The sequence below is a fragment of the Gavia stellata genome, chromosome 6, assembly GCF_030936135.1.
Source record: "Gavia stellata isolate bGavSte3 chromosome 6, bGavSte3.hap2, whole genome shotgun sequence".
NCBI classification, from domain to species: domain Eukaryota; kingdom Metazoa; phylum Chordata; class Aves; order Gaviiformes; family Gaviidae; genus Gavia; species Gavia stellata.
In genome coordinates, this window is record NC_082599.1 from 239211 (window position 1) to 259093 (window position 19883).

General features: G+C 59.0%; 1 protein-coding gene across 4 annotated transcripts in view; it reads right to left on the reverse strand.

Annotated features, from left to right (window-relative positions):
• The window catches only part of AGAP3 (ArfGAP with GTPase domain, ankyrin repeat and PH domain 3), a 148956-nt gene continuing 129073 nt past the window's right edge, over nucleotides 1-19883 (reverse strand). For 3 of the 4 annotated variants that reach the window (XM_059819156.1, XM_059819158.1, XM_059819155.1), the window contains 6 exons: nucleotides 17509-17670; nucleotides 4110-4264; nucleotides 3528-3618; nucleotides 2954-3176; nucleotides 1609-1864; nucleotides 1-1314 (listed from right to left, as the gene is read on the reverse strand). In XM_059819156.1, the coding sequence (XP_059675139.1) occupies nucleotides 1087-1314; nucleotides 1609-1864; nucleotides 2954-3176; nucleotides 3528-3618; nucleotides 4110-4264; nucleotides 17509-17670 (1115 nt within the window). In that variant the 3' untranslated portion in view covers nucleotides 1-1086. The remainder of the gene's footprint in view (nucleotides 1315-1608; nucleotides 1865-2953; nucleotides 3177-3527; nucleotides 3619-4109; nucleotides 4265-17508; nucleotides 17671-19883) is intronic. The other variant, XM_059819157.1, reaches the window with a different exon arrangement.

Genomic DNA, 19883 nt, shown 5'->3' on the forward strand with positions numbered 1-19883 from the left:
TGGGTTGCTTTATTGGCTTTTATCTCCTTGGCTGCAGATAACACACACAGGGCAACTCATGGCAAAGAAACAGTATATACAGAGTGTCCATATAAATATTTCCAATGTACATTTTATACACAAGTGAGAGAGACATTCCACAGCAGCGTCCAAAGCCTTGGTGTTCTAGCGCTCAGCTGCAGGCTTGGCCCAAAACCAAAGGGAGATGCTCATCTCCTCTCTCCTCTTGCTCAGCCGGAGACCAGCCCCGCCTGGGCAGCAGCGGGAGCCAGCGGGGATGCTCTGATGGAGACACTGTGTATGGCTTTGGGGCTTCAACCTGGAAGGACAGTGACTCTACAGACAGACAGACACAGCTGGGGATCCCAGGGTGACCATCCTCTTCCCCCTCTAGGTCACCAGGGAGGCTGGAGGGGCCTTTGTCCAGGGGCTGCGTGGGAGAGAAGCTCCCTTTGCATCAGCACCTGGGGAGCGGTACCAGCAAGGGGATCCCTCCCTGCACCGGCCAGCAGCAGAGGAGCACAGGGATGCAGTGGAGAAACATGCACCTCCTGCTGCCCCCCACCTCCCCACCGCCCCAGGGGTGCACGGCGAGGCCGACACAGGAGGGGGGGCAGGAGGGAACTGCCCTGCTGTTTGGGAGAGCGGGTGCAGTAATTGCCCTCCCCAGTACCGGCTGTGCAGGGGAGGACCACACCCCTGAACTGCCTCCAGCCCCTGTATTATCTACATGTGTGTGTGGTGGGGGGGCACAGAGAAACTGCCTCTCCTCCCCCTGTACCGGTCATGAGAATGGGGTGTACTGGAGCCCCCCCATCCCAGTGACTCTGAGGGAGCCCCTCCGCAAGCTGACAGCGCTGGGTCTGCACAGCTGCCCCCTCACAGCACGGGGCGAGTTCACAGGAACCGGTGCAGAGGTGCGGGCTGCTGGCTCCCCGGCCTCCTCCCGGACAGAACAGGGGTCCCGGAGCAGGGGGGAGCACAGCAGGTGTCCCCACTGCGCTGCTCTCAGAGCCACTCCTGTGACCCTGGTCCCCTGGCAGGGCTGGAAGGTGGCCGTGCGGTGAGCGGAGGGCCCGTGAGGAGCTAGACAGCACTGGGGCTGGAGCCGAGCTCAGCCGGCACCGCGGTGCAGGCGTTGTTGTTGGCGTTGGTGTTGCGGCGGGGCAGGCTAGGGGTCAGCGTCGTGACGGCACTGTCACTGGGGCATCCGTGCTGCAGCAGGATGTCGATGCACTCCTGGCTGCCGGCTCGCCGGGCGTAGGCCAGCGGGGTCAGGCCCCGAGCATCCCGGCTCTTCACATCCACCCCATACTGTGCAGGAGAGAGAGCAGCTCGTCAGTGGCACCCAGGCACCATGCGGCCCATGGGCACGGAGCTGGCGCAGCAAAAGCACCAGCACAGGCAGAGGGACTCTGTAGCACTGCGGCAGGCAGGGAGAGGGAGATGGGAGGGTGAGCAGGGCAGTGCCAGCGGGCACGTGGAGAACCTGTGAGAGGGGGATGGATGAGGGGTGTCCCAAGACCTGGGAGCGGGGAGGTGCTACAGAGGGGAAGCACTGGGATGGGGCAGAAGGGCCGTGGTGGAGGCTGCGGGGTCCTGCCTTACCCAGATGAGCAGCTGCGTGAAGACTACGTTGGCCATGGCACAGGAGAGATGCAGTGCTGTGCGTCCATCTCCATCCCCGTAGGTCTCATTCACTTCCTCCTTGGTGCCATGGGCCAGGAGCGTTACCACGAGGCGCAGGTCATCCTCTACCACAGCCCGCAGCAGCTGCTGCCCCAGCGGGATGTCCGATTGGGGCAGTGGAGCCAGGAAGAGCTTCTGCTCGTATTTGGCCCGGATCCAGCGCTCCTTCTCCTCCCTGCCAGACGGGACACCGTCACTGTCACAGGTGGGCCAGCCTGCCCGGGCCCCATGTGCAAAGGGGCATGTGGACCAGTGCTGCCACCCTGAACGCACCCTGTGTTAGCAGTGTGTGTTTGTTACACACACAGGCACCCCTTGCATAGCCCCTGCTGCAGACACGTCCCCTGCTGTGCCCCCCCCCCGTGCACACGGCTGTCACTGGCACCCTGTCACACTGCTCCGGTCACATGCCTGACACGCAGTTGTCTCACTGCACCTCCTTATAGCTCCCTATGTACACTGTGCACTTACGTCCAACAGCGTCCCACACCCAGACCCCACACACTGCGCAAAGGGACACCCGCACCTCCATGCTGGTGCCCCTGCACACCCTCCTGCGTGCCCATTACGTGGCAGCGCAGGGACTGTCTCTGTCCCGTGCTTGTGTGTGGGCCATGGCCAGCAGCGAGAAAAGGTTAGCTGCTGCACACGACAGCCCAGTGCCACGGGAGGCACGTTATCACTGCTGCCGTCTCGCCTGGTGCAAACAAAGGCTGCGGCAGCGTCCGTCCCGCCTGGGGCTGCAGGGCCGGGCGGATCGATGTGTGCCGTGCCGTCGCTATCTGCTGCCATTCTATCCATCTGCATCTGGCGGGCGGCCATCAATGCCCCGCGCGGAGCATGCTCACTCCCGCCGCCCCCTGACCCGCTCTTATCCGTTGATAAGCCGCAGAATGGGCTCTTGTTGGGATGAGTGACAGGAGAGTCGCTCCGATAGGGACAGACAAGGGCCTGAAAGGGACGCACCCTTGAGACCCAAACGACGCTGCCAAGCCGTCTCTGTTAACCCCTTCTGCTTTGCAGCCAGCCATGGCTCCAGCAGTCACCACATGGCCATGCCAGCCATGAAGCCCTGCGGGCCCACCAGGACAGTGGGAGAGGGCCTCCAGTGCCGGAAGAGCAGGCAGGACCCTGGACACTGGAGTACTTCCAGGATTCCTGCCCAACTCTCTGGCTGGCTGGCTGCTCCCAACCTCCTGTGGTGCCCTCAAACCTCCTGGTGTGGTTGCCGGAGAAGCATCTCTGCAGCCCCCATCTACCTTACCGACTGCTCTCAGGGGTGGGCTTGGGGTAGCCTTCCACCGCTCCTTCCCAGACAGCGTTGGCCAGGGCGTTGCCGATGGCCGTCATGACCATGAGGAGCTCGCTAGGCCAGTCGTCCAGGTCCAAGGAGCGCACACGGGACAGGTGGGTGCCCAGGTTGCGATGGATCCCGGAGCACTCAATGCACATGAGGGAGCCCAGGTTGAGACTTGCCCAGTCCGGATCTGGGGGCAGCAAGATCAGCGGGGGAGAGTTAACACCAGCATGGACTCACCAGCCTGTCTCCTATGACCCAGGAGACCCATATTTGCAGACACCTGCCCACCAGACCCCTTCCACGCCCAGTGCCCCAGCAGCACAGAGAGGCAAGGACCCCAGGCTGGTCAGGGAGGGGTCATGGACCAGCCCGGCAGGTGGGTCAGCCCCCCATCCTTGAAGACCAGGTCCACTGCAGGAGAGGACGAGACAGCCCCGCAGAGTAGGTCCCTTTGGGACACGAAAGGAGGTGGCTGGGCTGGAGTTCCCCTGCCCTCCCTGGGTGAGTGGCCCCCACCTCCCAGTGCAGCATTTCTTACTCGGTGCATCGCAGTCCACACAGAAGCTGTTCCCACGCGCGGTGCGGACGGCCTGCATGGCCTGTGCATCGCTCTGGCTGCCCAGCCGAGCCTGAAACAAAATGCACGGGAACCTCGTTTACTCAAGGCCAACTGCCCCGCCACGCGTCCTCTCCAGCACCCCGAGAGCCCGTCGGGAAGCCACCAGCACCTTGCTCCAGCAGGCACCGCTGCTGCAGGAGGGGTGTCCAGCACAGCGGCTCAGAGAAGAGGGTCTGGAGGGAACACCGGGTGGGCGTCGGGGGAGCAAAAAGGCAGAGCTCTCCAAGGAGGGAGCGGACAGCACAGGATCCAGCCCTGGCGGGATGCAGAGAGCTCCGTGGGGCCAGAGCCAGGCTGGGGAGAGGCTGGGCAGCTCGGAGAGGTGACAGGAAACCCGGTGGGGAGCAGCGCAGTCCCAGGGATGGGATTCAGCCCTGACTGGGAGCAGAGGGATCAGTACGGGATCCAGCCTGGACAGAGGGAAGCCTGGGACAGGGACGATGCAGCAAAGCAGATGCCAGAGAGGAGGGAACAAAGCAGAACTCAGCCGAGGCCTCTTACCTTATTTTTGCTGCTCTCACATCCCTGCAGGCTGGCGAGGATCTGGCTCTCGATGGCCTGGACCCAAAGCTCTCGCTCCTCTGACGTTGAGGCCTCAAAGAGCCATGTTTGGCCCGTCAGAGACACGATAATGAACTCAAATGGCTCATCTGGTTCTGGAAAAGAAAGGTATGCCATGCCGTGGGTCAGGGAAGGAGGGGGTCTGCCGGTCTCGCAGGGCGTGAGCGCACAGACAGATCCCTGCGGGCCACTGCTGTGCCCGCATGTGGGCAGGATCGCTGGCAGCAGTGGTCCCCAGGAGGCTGGGACAGGGACGCGCAGGCAGAGAGTGCCTGCAGCGAGGAACCAGAGCTCTGCGCCAGCCCGTCCCTCCTGCTGCTCGCACAGCTCCCTGCCTGCCAGCTCCACTAGTGTGGGCTTGCCCTTCCTTCCACACACAAACGTCCGCAGCCTCGTTCCCCAACCATCCCGGGCCGGGAAACCCAGGAGGCTGTGGCACCAGACTCCTGGAAGCTGCTTGCGCCCTGCTCTCCATGCCCTGCACGTCCCACCCTTGGAGGGAGCTGCTGCCCTCTTGAGCAGTGGGATCAGCTCCTCCACAGAGCTGGTGCCCCGAACAGCCCCATCACCCCCAAGGGCCCACAGAGCTCGGTGCCTGCCGATGAGCGGCTTCAGAGGGACAGACCCCTGCACGCTGAATTGGGAGATGCAAGGAAGGTCCTTGCGGTGGGCTCAAAGGCAGCTCTTCACAGCCCTGCGCATCGAGAAGGGGCGTCATAGCCAGCTGAGATGTGCAGCGGAGCAGGGATCCCATTGGGAAGCCCTCAGTGCCTGGGCGCTCCTCGGACCCACACGACAGGGCACAGGCTGCTGTTTTCCCACAGAGAAGCACTAAGTCACAGAGACCGGGGCAGGAGCCATCAAGAGGCAAGAATGATGCAGTTCTTGGCTACTGGCACCTCTTAGTGCCCTGCCAGGCAGGCGGCCTCCGGCTCCCAAACCTGGGAAGCTGGTGGCCATGGGGGTCCCTGGAAGCCGACCAAGCGGAGCTGCTTCCATGACGTGCGTGGACGACAGCAGGGATGTGCAGGGCAAAGTGCCCGGGAGGGCAGGGCCAGGCGACCGGCTCCTCAGGCGCCTCAGGTGCTCCTCTGCACAGGACCAGCATCTGCGCTCCGGAAGCAACCCCAGGAGATACAGCCTCAGTATTAAAGTGCTTCCCTGGCTGTGAAACACATGGACACAAATTCCTGCCTTTCCGTCTTCAGGGAAGATGGTTCTGGTGAGCCCCGAGGGTTGCTCAGGCCGTCAGGCACTTAGAGGCTGGGTACAAATGGAAGCATCCCTACAAACGCAGGCTGCCTGGTGGGTTTCCAGGGAGGGCGTCAGAGCACAGGCACCTCTGCGCTGGGTGGCAGAGCCAGCAGCAGACGGGGGACAGTGAGAACGTGTGAAAGCACCTCAGGCCCCCGAAACAGCCAAGGGCCTGCCGAGAAGCAAGGCTTAGAGCGTGGTCTCCCCCCCGGCTACTGCTCTGATTGCTGTAACGCCCTCCCAGTCTGCGCTGCTGGGGCTGGGCTCTGCCCTGCCAGCCCACGCCACGGGCTGCGCCGAGCGGGCACACGGGCCTCAGATTTACGTGGGGTGCACTGTCTCAGCTTTGCACCCAAGCACCAGCATTTACCTTTTATTGCCAACTTCAGTAGTTAGTGCAGTAAATGACTTAACTAAGCGGGGCCTGAATGGAATGACTAATAAACGTTATGTCACAGCACACGCTTCAGCTCATAGCAAAATGATTTGTAATTACCTAATTAGTGTTATGCAAATAACACCCTCATCTCCATAATGTGCCTTCCCAGCTCTCTATTAAAAGCAGGGAGTCAACTGCACAGCTCCAGAGACAGCAAGGAGGCCGAGGGGCCCAGCCTGGTCCGCAGCAAGGCAGAGCTGCACTGGCCTCCAGCCTGGCACGGTCTGTGCCTGCCGGGGCAGACGCGGGGCGGTGAGCGGAGGGGGTCTGGAGGGGATCCTCTCCTCTGCCTGACTCCCCCCGCAAGCTGCGGCCAGAGGAATCTCTTACTGCGGAGGGAAGCAGCAGGAAGGCAATGACCGAGGAACCCGCTGCGGCCCGCAGCACCCCAGCAGAGCTAATGAACGGGTGCAGAGGCCACCAGCCGGGTCCCACCAAGGGCACGGCCAACGTCAGCTGCTTCTGGGCTGCCTGGCACCGGCTGAGCAACGCTGTGTCCACAAGCACACTCAGAAAATGGGTGCAGCCACGGGAAGGCTCCCTGAGGAAGGACGGGGGTGGCGGGAGAGCACACCCTTCCCCTCTTGCAAGTGCTCTTTCCAGGCTCTCGCTGCCTTCGGAGGCACCACCACCCGCATTAACAAGTACTGGGCACAGCGTCGAACTCTCCATCTCTTTCCATCACGCACAGATGCTTTCCCCAGAACAACCTGAGGGTAAAATGCCGCTCCTGCTACTGTGCCATGGTGGGGAGCATCACGCTACTCACACAGCAGGCTCCGGATCTCGCATTTCATGGGGGTTAGAAGTGTGAGTGACATCTGGTTGGAAAGATGCCTGCCCTTTGCCATCGCTGAGAGCGGTGCACGGTGTGTCCTGCACAGACCCCAGCAGCAGCCATGGAGGCTCGGAGATCAGCAGCGCTGATGAAATGGACTGCTGCAGGAATGCAAGGCTTGGTCTCCACACCAGCAGACCCTCGAGAGGGTCGAATGATTCCAGGACAAAAGGCTCTCCAAGTGAAATGCCAGTTGGCTTGCCTTTCCCAGATAGGAAGGGGAGGCTGTTTCACTCATTTCACCCTAGAATCAGCTTGGGACTCTTCCTCTGGGGAAAGATGTCTGCAATTGCCTTTCTCCTGCTGGGAATGAGAAAATCTGGGGCACCAGGAGGAGGACAGGACTGCAGGTTGCTGGCAGTCAGTCATGCTGCTGGACTCTTCCCCTCTCTGTGATACACTTGCCTAACCAGGACATCGAGCTTGCCCAGCACTTTGCCCCTTCCTCCAGCTCTCAGCCACAGAGGAGACCCCAGTCCCTGCTCTGGGGAGCTCCCTGCAGGCAACACCCCTCCTACCCTACGGACGTTTGCTGTGGAGCTCCAAGGACACCAAATGCCAGCTCAAAAACAAAAGTCTTGGAAAATATACAGCTGGTAACTTCTGAATACTGGGAGAAGAAATAACCGGACAACAGCCAGGCTAATAGCCGCTGCCCCCTTGGCTAGCTAGCACCGTCCTCTCTGTGAGCACTGCCATACCCTGGACACGGGCAGGGAGCACCCAACCGCTGATGGCAGCCGGCAGACAGGCGATACAGGAACCTACTACCACGGCACTCAGCTGGATCTTCCCAACCCCTGCTCAGCTCCAGCCCACTCAAGAGCCAGCAGCTGCCCCCACCTCTTCCATGGTCCCGCCCTGTGCCTGGGATCTGCAGTCCAGGGACTCGAGTGCTTCAGCTGTTCTTAGAGACGGTTCCTTCTACCTCTGCAGGAGGCTACAAGAGAGCGAGGATCCGGCCCCCGCCAGCTGCAGGATCGATTCTGCACAGGGCGAAACGTTAACAGCCAGGAAGGAAAGAGCGGTGTTTCCTTCTGGGGGGCAGTGACTGCCCAGGTGCCTGAGGGAGCGTTCGCAGTTCCCAGATCTCGGATCGGGCCACACTGCTGGAGCAGCGACCAACAAAACCACTCCTGGGACACCCCGATTTATCAGAATGGACCTATTCTCCTTAAATCTCTCCCATCCTTGGTCCGAGCCACCTGTGGCTGCTGTCAGCATGTTGCAGAGCCCAGGCCAGCTGCACGGACCTGGGAAGTAGTGGATGCACTTCAAGTGCTCCCTGCCGCTGAGCCGCTTCTGCTGCCACTGAAACAGCATCAGGCAGGCCGGCACAGTCCCCGGGACACGGTGCGGATTCCTGCCAGAGGATCACACGACTCCATCATCCTTGTTTCTTTCTCCCGCTTGCTCAGTACCCGCCCCCCCCAAACACGCAGGCGGGAATCCCAGCCCAAGCCTTCCTGCGCTAGCACACGTCCCGGGCAGAGACAAGGTGGCAAACGCCTGCCCTGCAGCGCCTGCCTGCCCCAGGGCTCCCACGCGGGGCTCGCTGCTGCTCCCCTGAGGCGGGGGTACCGTGTGCCTCCCCGTCCTCTGCTCAGGATGCTCACAGAGGGAGGGGCAGGCGGCTCCCTGCTGCCAGGCTCCCCGCTGGCTGCCCACACCCGACCATGGGCAAACAGCGGGATTTCTGGGGCTCCAACCCCATCCGGACAGACTTCCCCACCACCGCAGCTCAGGGGCAGCCCGGAGCACTGGGGCTGCCCAGTCCCAGCCCTGGCAGCGGTCCCAGTCAGCCCAAAGCCCCAGCACCAGCTTCACAAACCACAGGACCTCCATTCCCCTTCCTCCTTTGTGCCTCACGGATTCCAGCTTTACTCCGAACAAAGGGCCTGTTGCTCTCAGCAGAGCCCGGGAAGAGCTAACAAAGGACTACAGCTTTTCTTCCACACTAAGGCTTCTTTCACAAACAAAATCACTACCTCTCTTTCCCTGCAGCAACGCAGGACGGCAGTGCAGGGCCAGACCTCTTCGGAGGCATGGCTATGGCAGGAGAGCGGGGAGCTGTGGGATCACACCCTCGGATTTGCACGCAGGGTTTGGCAGAGCTGGGGAGGGAATCGAGGGCTCAGAGCAGCTTCAAACGGTGTGTAGACCCAGCTTCTTGGATGGTCTGGGACAAGTTCCTGAGCAACCTGGAGGGGCCCGTACAAGGTGAATCAGACTGAAGTCATAGCTTTAGGGGAAGTATGGGGCTTTCTCAGATTTTTCTGGGGAAAGACACAGATTTCTGACGTGGCAGGGGCATTTCTGGCCAGATGAAAGGGTAGCCCATGGCAGATGACACAGGCAGAAGGATTTGGATTACCTCTGTTGAAGCAGAGTTGGCAGAGTGCCCTTCCCTGCACCACGCACAGGGCACAGGCTCCTTCCCAGCGGCCAGGGTGGCCAGAAGAGCCCCACATCTCGCCAGCTCAGACTCGACAGGGCTAAGGTCCCGGAGGAAGCCACTCCTACAGGAGTGGGGAGCCCTTTCCAGCCGCCTGGAGTAAGGGGCTATCCCAGGGCCGGAAGGCAGAGCCCGTCTCCTTGGCCCTGCGGCTGCCTGCAGGCGTGCTGGTGGGAGTCCATTACGCCAGCTCCATTAGAATTAGTGGGCAGTGGAAATGAACGCGCTTGTCTCTCTCTCTCTCTTGATGATTTTTTGATGATGTTTTAAAGACTGAGCTCCGTGAAGAGTTGCTGAGCAGAGTTCGGTGCGAGCCAGCTCTGCTAATGGGCGTTAACCCCATGACCCAGCTCCAACACCGCCCAGCAATGAGTGCTCCAAATGAGAGCAAAATTAGCGAGGGCAATGCACAGCGGCCAGGACGGGCCAGGGCCGTGCGGCACTCGGACTCGACTAGCAACCCAGTCACCAAGCGGAGTGGGCTCGAGAGCTTCTGCAGCAACCGCAGCGAGGTGATCAGCCCTCCTGGAGTTACCCTTCACCGGCCTGCTGTGCTCGAGAGGGGGAAGCCAGCAGCCCCCGCTGCCAACAAGCCAGCCTGGGGAGGAAGCATCTCCTCAGGACGGCACGTGAGCACCCCAGGACTGGAAAGAAACGGGGGGACAAAGACATCCTGTATGCACTGCCAGGAACCAGCACAAAGCGAACGGAAGAGGGTAAGGGAAGAGCCCCACCAAGAAGCCGGGGTGGGACAGAGCTCTGCTGCCCAAAGGTGCCCTACGGCTGAGATGCCCAGCAGACCGGCGGATCCGTCACCGTCACCTGCGGAAGCAGCAGGGGATGTTGGAGCGGAGAAGGAGCATGGGGAGGAAGGGAAGCAGTGGCGTCCCAGAAGTGTTGCCCCTGCAGCTCGTGCCAAGACCCTTCTCTCTGCTCTCAGCGGGAGGAAGCACAGCTTTGAGCAGAAGCGGTACATCAGGGTGGCTAAAAACACCTTAGCTTCAGCACACGGCTAGGCACAGGGATGTGTCCTGCCCTGTGAAGGGCTCAGACAACACACTGCATCAATGCAGGAGAGCCCGGCCCAGGCCAGCCCAGAGACCCCACTGCAGGGACCTCGACGTGGAGTCAAGGGAGTGGCACTTCCCACCTCCCTCCCTACGGACAGCCTGTTTCTCCCTGGGGTGCAGCATGAAACCCCCGGGCAGTGTGCCTCCCCGGAGAGCTGCATGGGACAGGCTGACCACATCCCTCACATGCACCCAAGGTGTCCCCATACAGGGTTGGGGCAGCACCCTCAGAGCACAAGCAGCAACATGGGACGGGCTGCTCTCCTATCCCTCAAGCACCAGGACACAAAGCAGCTGTGCAGGGAGGACACAGAAGATGGAGCAACGCCCCTCTAGTCACTGCGGGAGATGCGGCGCGATGCTCCTCACCCAGCGGCAGGATCGTGCCTCTCCCAGCACTCAGGACACAGGGCTGCAGTTCTCTTCCCCCCGCAGGGCACTGGATAGAGCTCACGCACGCCAGCCCACAAGACATGGGGCAGTGCTTCCCACCCCAGCGGGCTGGACAGGAGGGAGCTCAGCACAGGGCATGGGCAGGAGCACTTCCACGCCAGCACACCAGGCACGGGGAGCCCTCCATGCCAGCTGGCTCCCCAGCTGGCTCCTTCCCTGAGCAGACGGGACGCAGCCCCTGCCCTGCACGCAGGACGGTGTGGGATGTCTCCCCCTGCATCCCAGCAGCCCACGAAGGAGGAGCAGGATCCCACTCAACATTAGCAAAACGAGAAGCAGAGCTCACACTGAGCCATGCCCTGCTCTTGAAGCAGAAGTCCCCTTTTTCACCTCCACTCTCCCCCGCCTCCCAGTCACATCCAGTCTCTCCCTTCGCACTGTCCTTCTCCTACTCCCATCCTTTCTCCCCCTTAGAGCCGGCGTAGCAGCGGTGCCTCTGGATGCCCTGGGGAGTTGGTGGTCACACAGGGAGGAAGTGGGGGGAACGCTTCCAGCGTGTGGGGCGCATGGCAGGGAACCAAGGGCTGGTCCTGCCTTTGGTGCAGGGAGTGCCTGGCCCACAGCTCCGCTCTCTTGCTGCCAAGTCCGTGAAGAGTGTCCAGGAGCAGGGCAGCCAGCAGGCCCCCCAGCCTCGGGATGCTTGTTTGCAAGCTGCCACTGTACCACATCATTATGAGGTGTTTGGGATATCAACAAATTAGCAGGCGTCTGGGAAGAGAAGGATGCAGCACCATTCGTAAATGTCAGCTCGCTGCCTCCTCATTTTGCAGATCATTAAACCCAATATTCCTAACCTGTATTAGTGCAACGGGGACAGGCCCCCTCCACAGCGACAAGCCGCCAGGAGAGCCGCAGCAAGAACATTGCTATGGAGACCCCACAGCGCCTTCTGTCCCAGTGCCCCCAGCCCCCGGAGGGCCCCAAGCTGAGCTGGCACGTTCCCACCGCCCGTGCTGCCCGGGGGGCACGCTGGGCCGGGGCGGCAGGGGCAGGGAGGGCTCTGCGCAGCGACCCTGAGCAGAGATGGGCAAACTCAACGGTGCAGCAGCGGGCACGCTGTGGGGTACCAAACGTGTGCGTACGCGTGCGTGCACGTGTGGGGAAGGCTAGCAAAGGCAGTTGAGCCTGCATGTCAGGAAGGGAAGGCGCTCCCAAGGGACACTGCAGGGTACGCTGCGATGCGCAGAGGGGTCACCGCAAGGGACCAGCAGTCTCATTTCTGTGTATATGGGGGGGGTGTGAGGATGCCATATGGGGTGCGGCGTGTGCACACAGCGCAGTGGGGCTGGGAGGCAGCAGAAGGGCCATGCGGGGTGCGTGCACGCACGGGGGGCGGTGGTGTGTGTGTCACACTGTGGGCACAGGAGGGAGGGCACGGACAGCGGTGGGCTTCACGGTGGATGTGGAGGCTCGCTGCAAGACGCACTGGCAGGGTTATGGGTGTGCACACAAGGATGTCTCAGAGGGGCAACGCGGAGCCATACAAGGTCCCCCCAGGAACCACAGAAGGAGTGGGCTGTGGAGGTGATGGAGACAGGGGATCAGCTGTGGCGTGGCGATGCCCAGGCACAGGCTGCTTTCCTCCCGCCAGGACGGAGCAGGGAGCTCGCGGGGTCTGTAATGAGCAGGAGTGACTTGTTAGCACTGAATTAAGAGGCTTGGCGGAAGGGAGCGCACGGGTGACACAAGCTGCATGGGGCAGGCGGGAGCTGAGCAATAGCAGCTGGAATCCCCAGCAATCTGGTAGGCGCAGCTCAGCCCCGCACTCCCAGCTCGCCGAGATCGGCCTCCGACAGCCCCTGACAGTTGGCATTAATCACGCACATCGCCCCAACACAACTCTTTACTGGCCATCAATTTCCCGTGGGTTTTAAAACTAAAAAACAAAGACAAAACCGCGTCGTTTGGCCGCCACTGAGAAGCACATTAAGGGGCTGTCAGCTTCTCGCCATGCACCCTGCATCACTCTTTAAGCACATGAGAAGTTCATTATCCCCGGAGCTCTGGCAGCCATGGGGATGCTGGCGTAGGGAGTGTCGCGAAGGTGCTCCTGCCACCAGACATGCCTCGTGGCTCCCCGGGGCCCTCCCGGCTGCCCCAAAACAGGAGCCAGAGGTCCCGGGCGCAGAGGAGGCATGGCTGCAGCAGGGGCTCTGGGCTTGGCTGCAGCAGGACGGGGCACTCCTGGCCGCAGCGCTTTGCTGGGCTTTCACCTCGAGCAGACTTCCCTGATGGTCCCTGCAGGCTGACACTGCAACCCCACCGGTGCCGAGCTCTTCCCGGGGCTGCTGCGACGTCCCCTGACAGCCTGACACCACGTTTGCCAGCCTGTGGGTGCTCCCTGACAGCCTGAGCCGCGTTCTCTGGTTTGGTGACATCCCCGGCAGCCCAATACCACGCTTGCCATAGTTTGCTGATGCTCCCTAGCAACCTGACACTGCGCTCTCTTTAACATGCGACCATGTAAAAAAGCAACAGCTCGTTTGATTTATGATACTTCAGAACAACTAAGATTCAATTGCTCCGCACGTCCCTGGCTCTGATTACCTCCTAAATGAGATAAACTGATGGCAATTTATCCCCAGACCTCACCAACTTTCCCAGGATGCTAACCTGAGACGCTCGTGCCCGGCACAGGCAGGCGTCGGGGGCACATCCGAAGGCAGCCTGGCCGCAGCCCGAGCCGTCTGCTCCTCCGCACTCCCCTGCTGCCGCTCGTGCCTGGGAGAGAGGCTGCGACACAGAGCTGAGCCGGACACCGGGCCTGGCTCAACGCGGCCGCTGAGGTCTCCTGGCAGGAGGCTTTGGGGGATCCCGGCAGCGGCGCTCCCCACACTGGCATGGCCACGCTGGCGGGAGCTCACGGAGAGCACAGCCGGTCGCTGCCTGTCCCCCACGCTCCTCCCAGGACGGGGTACCCTCCACAGGGGGATGAGCAGCACAGCAGCCCTGCTCTCTGCACAGCCATTTTTACACTTTCACCACGTTGACTATGCGAAAGCAAAAAGCTCAGATGATCCTGCTGTGAAAAAACCTGCTGTAACTGTTCAAAAGCAGCTAAAAAAGATTCAAGGAAGAACCAGACATACTTATGGACACCAGTCCATGCCGTAAGGCATCAGTCATGCCCATGATGTGGGGCAATGCTCAGTCCCAGGTTCACAGCTGGAACTAATTGCTGACCATTAAGACATCAGGATGGGACCTCACATAGAGGCTCATTATCTCTTATTTGCTTGCTGCCAGTTTCCACCTCTGATGCGGGCTGCCGGGCAGGACAGTGACCTGGGTGTGACTCCAGTCCACTGCTCACCCCGAGTGCCTTAGGAAGCAGACAACCCAAGCATCAGTCCCAGATCACTCCTCTGCATGTGCCCTGGGCTGCCTGGTCCTGGTGATGAGCCGCCGCGGCATCCTGAGCTGCATCAGCTCTCGGGAGCAGTCCTAGTGCTGGGGGCAGGAGAGAGGCAAGACGAGTCGCCCGAGGAGGGTGCCACAGGCAGGGAGACCCAGTGCCGATCAGACGTATGGCAGGCAGGGGACAGTCTGCCTGAAAAGGAGCGTGTGATTCAGCTCCGCCATCTGTACTAAGCACAGGGATGTACAAGAACCCTTTCCAGACAGACACCCCCCCCTCCCCAAAACGGGGTATACAGCTGTTTGCTACTGAAACATCGGACTGGCTACAGCAGGACCAAGCTGTGAACCTCTAAGCGCGTGCTGCCTCCACACAGCAGCAGTGGCCGGCTCCTGCGGACACGGAGCACGGCGCCGCTGGCACGGGTGCTGCCCGCAGCCCCGCCAGACCCGCAGCACCCACGGCCGGACCTCCCCAGGGGGTGCTGATGCAGGGCGACCCGTGAGGATGACAGAACTGGCCCAGCCTTTGGAAGCCAAATTTTGCAATCAGATCAGTTTTCTAATACAGGAGATCACATATAAAATAAATAGAAGGTCAGTTTTTGAAAAGCCAACCAAACAGCCAGAACCCCCACCCACCCTTCCCCATGTGGAAGATATTCTGTCCCAGTGTGTGCCTGGGAGCCGCAGGCTCGTCGTCTCTGCCTGACCATAGCGCTGAGCCAGTGGATACTGCACCCATTTACCGACTGAGGAAGGAGACAGGGACTTGGAAAGACTGGATTCAAGCTGAAGACACAGAGGCTGGATTGCTCATGTGCTTGCAGATCACAGATGCCCCCTCTGCTCTGCTGTGCCCCTCCTGCCTCTGCTGCGCTCTCCTAACTCCTCACAGTGGTCTCCTCACTGCTCCCTTCCCACCGCTGCACCGGAGCAGGCTAAGCAGCCTGCTGCCACTCGTCCCAGTACCGCGCATCACTGGGGAGGTATTTTTCCTGCTCCCAGTTCTGGTGCCAGAGGCTTCTGGCAGCAGGAGGAGCAACTGTGTGCAAGGTCTGTGCAGTGACAAATGAAGCTTGGTAACTGACACTTCACTGGCAAACGACGTTCCATGTTGACAAATGCGAAGTAATGCACATTGTAGGAAAAAATTACATTACTCCAACACCTGACAGGGCTCTAAATTAACTGTATCAACCCAAGACAGGGCATGGATATCACTGCAGATAGCACAAGACCTCTGCCCAGCACACCACCACGGCCAAGGACCAGGGCAGGAAATAACAGAAAATATTCTGGTGCCCTCATACACATCACGTGGCACCACATCGTCACTATGTGCAGCCTCGGTCACTCCACCTTCCAAGGATACTGCCAAACAGGGAAAGACAGAGAGGGTGAGCATGTGTCTGAAAAAAACCTCCCTATGAAATGACAGAAAAGCTGAGATGGCTCAAAGATACACGGACTGGGCATCCAAGCGGGAGGGTGACAATAATCTGGTCCGCCCACCCGGATGCAGAGGGCAGGGAATTCTGCCAGGGGCCGGATCACACACATCTTGCGGAAAAGTATCTTATTTAATTTTAAGACTTTGAGCAGTGGTTAGTCCACATTACTGCTTCATAAAAGTGTTCCCACATTTAATTACCTTTTCCACTAAGAAATTGGATTCAATTTTGTGTAACTTGAGATCCCAGCCTCTGCACCTTCTCACGCCCCCGCCAGCTATGCTGAACAGCCTTCCGGGACCAGACTTCTTTCTCTGTAAGTACTGAAAACATCAGTTCTTTGCTTCTCAGTCTTCAATGTGGTAAGCTGAACACCTTAATGTCCACATCATAAATACGTTCATCAGACGCAAGTCGATTTTGGGACCTTCTTTACAACTCTCTCCAGTATTGCCACGCTCTCTTGGAGTATTATTTACAGGATGTGGCACAGTACTTTAGCATGTGCTTTCTTAGTTTCACATGTAGGTGCAAAGTCATTCTACTCTTTGGTATCCCACTTTTCAGACATATAAAGAATACATGTCTCCTTTTGCCAAAGCACTGGACTGAGAAGTGGTGGAGGTGTTCAAAAAATGTGTAGACATGGCACATCGGGACAGGGATTAATGGGTGTGGTGGTGTTGGGTTGATGGTTGGACTTGATGATCTTACAGGTCTTTTCCAACCTTTTCTGTGATTCTGTGGTTCTGTGAGAACTGCAAACCGAGAGCTGATGTGGGGAAGGGCAGTAACGTCTCTGAAGAGTCAACATATACCCATAGCTAGGAACACATCAGTTGTTTAACAAAACATCCAGTGTATATTATAGACTCAAATGATGCTCAAGATGCCTGAATCAACCATCGCAAAGGGGAGGTCTTGCCTAAACTCAGTGGTTTTCAGACGAAGACAACTACAACAGAAAAGACTGAACAACAGAACGGCGGAACTCATATGCAGATCATCACCACAATGTTTCTAAGAGAGACACCTTACTTAAGAAGAGTTGTTCTGCCATGGGGAACCTGGGCTGCTGGTCTACAGGCTGACCTGTGATTTGGAGCAGGATGCCAGGACAGCCGTAGCATGCTGTGTTAGGTACAGGCTAACAAATGTACAGGCTAATATTTTCTGGTTTGTTTTACAGTAGCCATTAGTTTCAAACACTTGTACTTAACCCCTCTCCTCCTGCCTTCAGCCATCTGAATTAAATCTTTATTTTGCTTTACTACAAAAGCTTACTGAGTGCTGTGGGAGAGGATAACCTAGGATGAAGGCAAATCTTAAAGACCGAGGATTGCTTTTCCCACAGACGCTACCCACAGGTGCAGGCTTTGGGGAACGTGGTTGCCAAGCTAATCTCTACCTGGACGAACCTGGATGGCCTTTCATGGCAAAATGCACCTCCCTATGCCTTGCAGGCTCCTTGCCAAGCCTTGGGTCCTTCTTCAGAAACCACAGAGACACCAAATTTCTCAACAGAAAAGCCATCAGTACTTTTAGCATAGGCAAAGCAACGTATACATCTTCAACCAGTTTCCTGAAGTAGATAAAACTTTTCTGAAAGTTTGGAAAAGATGGCCAGCATAGGTCTTTTAAATGATGAAAGTCTGGCAAATTTACAAGCCAAGAGAACAAGGTTCTTTCTTGTGGCAGAAAGTGTCTGCACACCTTAAGCATAGTTAAGCATACCTTAACTACGCATGGTGTGCTCTCAGCTCTGCTAATACAGTTAGTAATTACTATCACCACTAACAGTGTGTGCAGTCACGGGCACGATGGCAGCCCTGCTTCCGCTGCAGGTGAGAAATCAAGGGCAGAGCAAGAGGGGCGGGTTGCTCCTTTCTGCCTAAGCACAAGCCGGCTCGGATGAGGAGTGTTCCAAGCCCCAGGTCCCTGGTGAGCCCCGGCAGGACTCCTGGGTGCCCGGGGCTCTGAGCCAGCGGAGCTGCCTCCCAGGCAGGACACCTTTCCTACCTTCTGCCGCCGTGCTGGGGCCATCGGGCCGAGTCGTCCCTGTGCTCTTTTTCCTGCGATGCTTCTTCCTGTTTGCATGTGGTGATGGAGGGGGCTCCAGCTTCGGGCTGGCAGCGCTGGAAATGTTCGGGCTGGAGCTGAGAGAATCGGCAGTACCGTTAGCTGGGAACAAAGATAAAGAAAGTAATGTACAGCAAGACAGTGACAGTCTGCTCTTTCTAGAGACATCCAAGCATCCCGGAGACAGCCCCAGTTTTCTGCCTGCCTCAAAATGCACAGCCCCACAAGACAGGACAGTACCCGCGCTCAGCCCCATGGCACAGGGTAGCTCCGACACCCGCTCCAGCTCAGGCTCCTCAGGCAGGGTCGGGCTGGACACGGTCTGCACTGGGAGTCATCTGGGATCATCACACGGAGACAGCGCTGGCATCTACGTGGCCGGGACAAGCACTGCAGCATCACTGGGGGCAGCCTGACATGCCAACCCCTCAGCGCACGTCCCTGTCCGTACTGCTCAGCGGCAGCATCCTCGCAGGGCGTTTTTGGGAAGGGACAGTCCCAGGAGGTGCTCTCGGGCCCCCCAGGTTCAGATCCAGGTCCCGGGATCTGCACTGCTGCTGCAGAAGCATCAATCCCCCACGGCACCGCTCTGCCAGATGAGGTGACTGGGGTTGCCACACTTAGGAACCTAAGCATGATGGTCTCAATAGGCTTCCGATACGGAGCTGAAGAAGCTGCATCCCCAGCAGCAACGCACCAAATTTATCCTCAATCATACTGTTCCTTACAATTAATAGCAGAATTAGAAACAATCAGGGAGCTGCCTAATTACTGTCAATTAGAGCGCGCTAATCAAGCTCCGATCACACACACACACGCTGCCGCTGCACTCACCATTAAATGTCAAATTTCATTAGAGACCAGCAACAAAATCAAAAGCCTGACATTCAATTTCAGCAGCACACACAGCGCAGGCTTCCAATCAGCATAAAAATGCAGACTCCGGGGAAGGCAACGAGGCGCAGGAGCCCTCGCTGCACTGTTAACCCTCTCCGAAATACACTCCTGCCTCTCCAGTGTCCACCCACCCACAGGGCACGTATGGCAGCTCCGCTCCCACTCCGCTTCTGTCCCGGGCAGCTCGCCATCCTCTTTGCAACAACGCAATGTCTCCCGTAAGTCCTAACCTCCGATTTCTGTGTTGCGTGGCACCTGAAATTAAGAAAGCAATCACAGCGTCCAGCAAGGGCAGCACCCTCCAGCAGTGGGGACTGCCTGTGACTTGGGAAGCCCTTCTCCCGCTCCAGCCTAGCCTCTCTGCTCCCTTTTCAGCCCGGTTCCGTCAGACCGGCTCTCTGGGGCTTGATCTGCCTCTGTGTGGCAAGACAAACATCCAACAGTGGGACGGAGAGGGCTACAGGCAGCGGCCAGGAGCTGCCCCATGCAGAGGTCTGGCGTGCAGCCGTTCCCCCTCGCAAGACTGGGAGAGGAGGCAGCACCCGAGCTCTTCCATTTCTGGTTTCTACTACATTTGACACGCACTAGTAGGGTGTTTCTGCTGCTATTTATCCACAGGGAAATAGTTCACCCTTGACAATTAAGAGAGATAAATCTAACGAATTCAGACTCCATTTTTATCAATATAAATTGCTGATACCGTTCTCCAGGACTACGCTTAGAGCAGGTGTGAGGCACCTTCATCTCCCAGCCCGGATGACGCAGGGGACCTGAACTTTCTCGTCTGAGGCTACACGTGGTGCATCCGACCTCCCTCTGCTGCCCACCTGCTCCCCAGGACACCCCCCGGGGCCAAACCACGCGCTGCCGGCGTCCTGCCCCCCTCCAGGCTCAACATGAGGGTTCGTGCCCTTCTGCAGCTCCTGCCAAGGCGCCTGCAGGCTGCGGTGAGCCTGACGCCTCCCGCTCCGTGGAGCAGAGATCACCCACGTCCCTGCTCTTCTTACTGCCCAGCAGCTAAAGCCGCAGAGCTGGGGGCTTCCAGGGCCCCCAGTGGGATGGGGATGGGACTGCAATGGGGTGGGCGCAGGACGTAAACCACGCTCCCTCTGCAAGATCAGGTCTTGCTTGTTCGCCCTCTTTTTCCCTAGCAGGACAGAAGTGAGCTCCTCTGACCCACCCAAGGACTTCCAGGTCCACCCAAGGACTTCCAGGTCCCCGTCTCACCACAGGAACCCTTCCAGCAGGCACACGTGGGACCTCCTGCTTCCTCCCTCCAAACCATGTGGCCTCACGGGCAGCCCCTGGGTCCCCACGGGTGGGCCGCAGAGGTCCTCCCATAAAGGACAAACACAAAACGTGCGGGAGGATGTTTACGCAACCTGTACAGCCCATCCCAGCCCTCTTCCAGGGGCTCT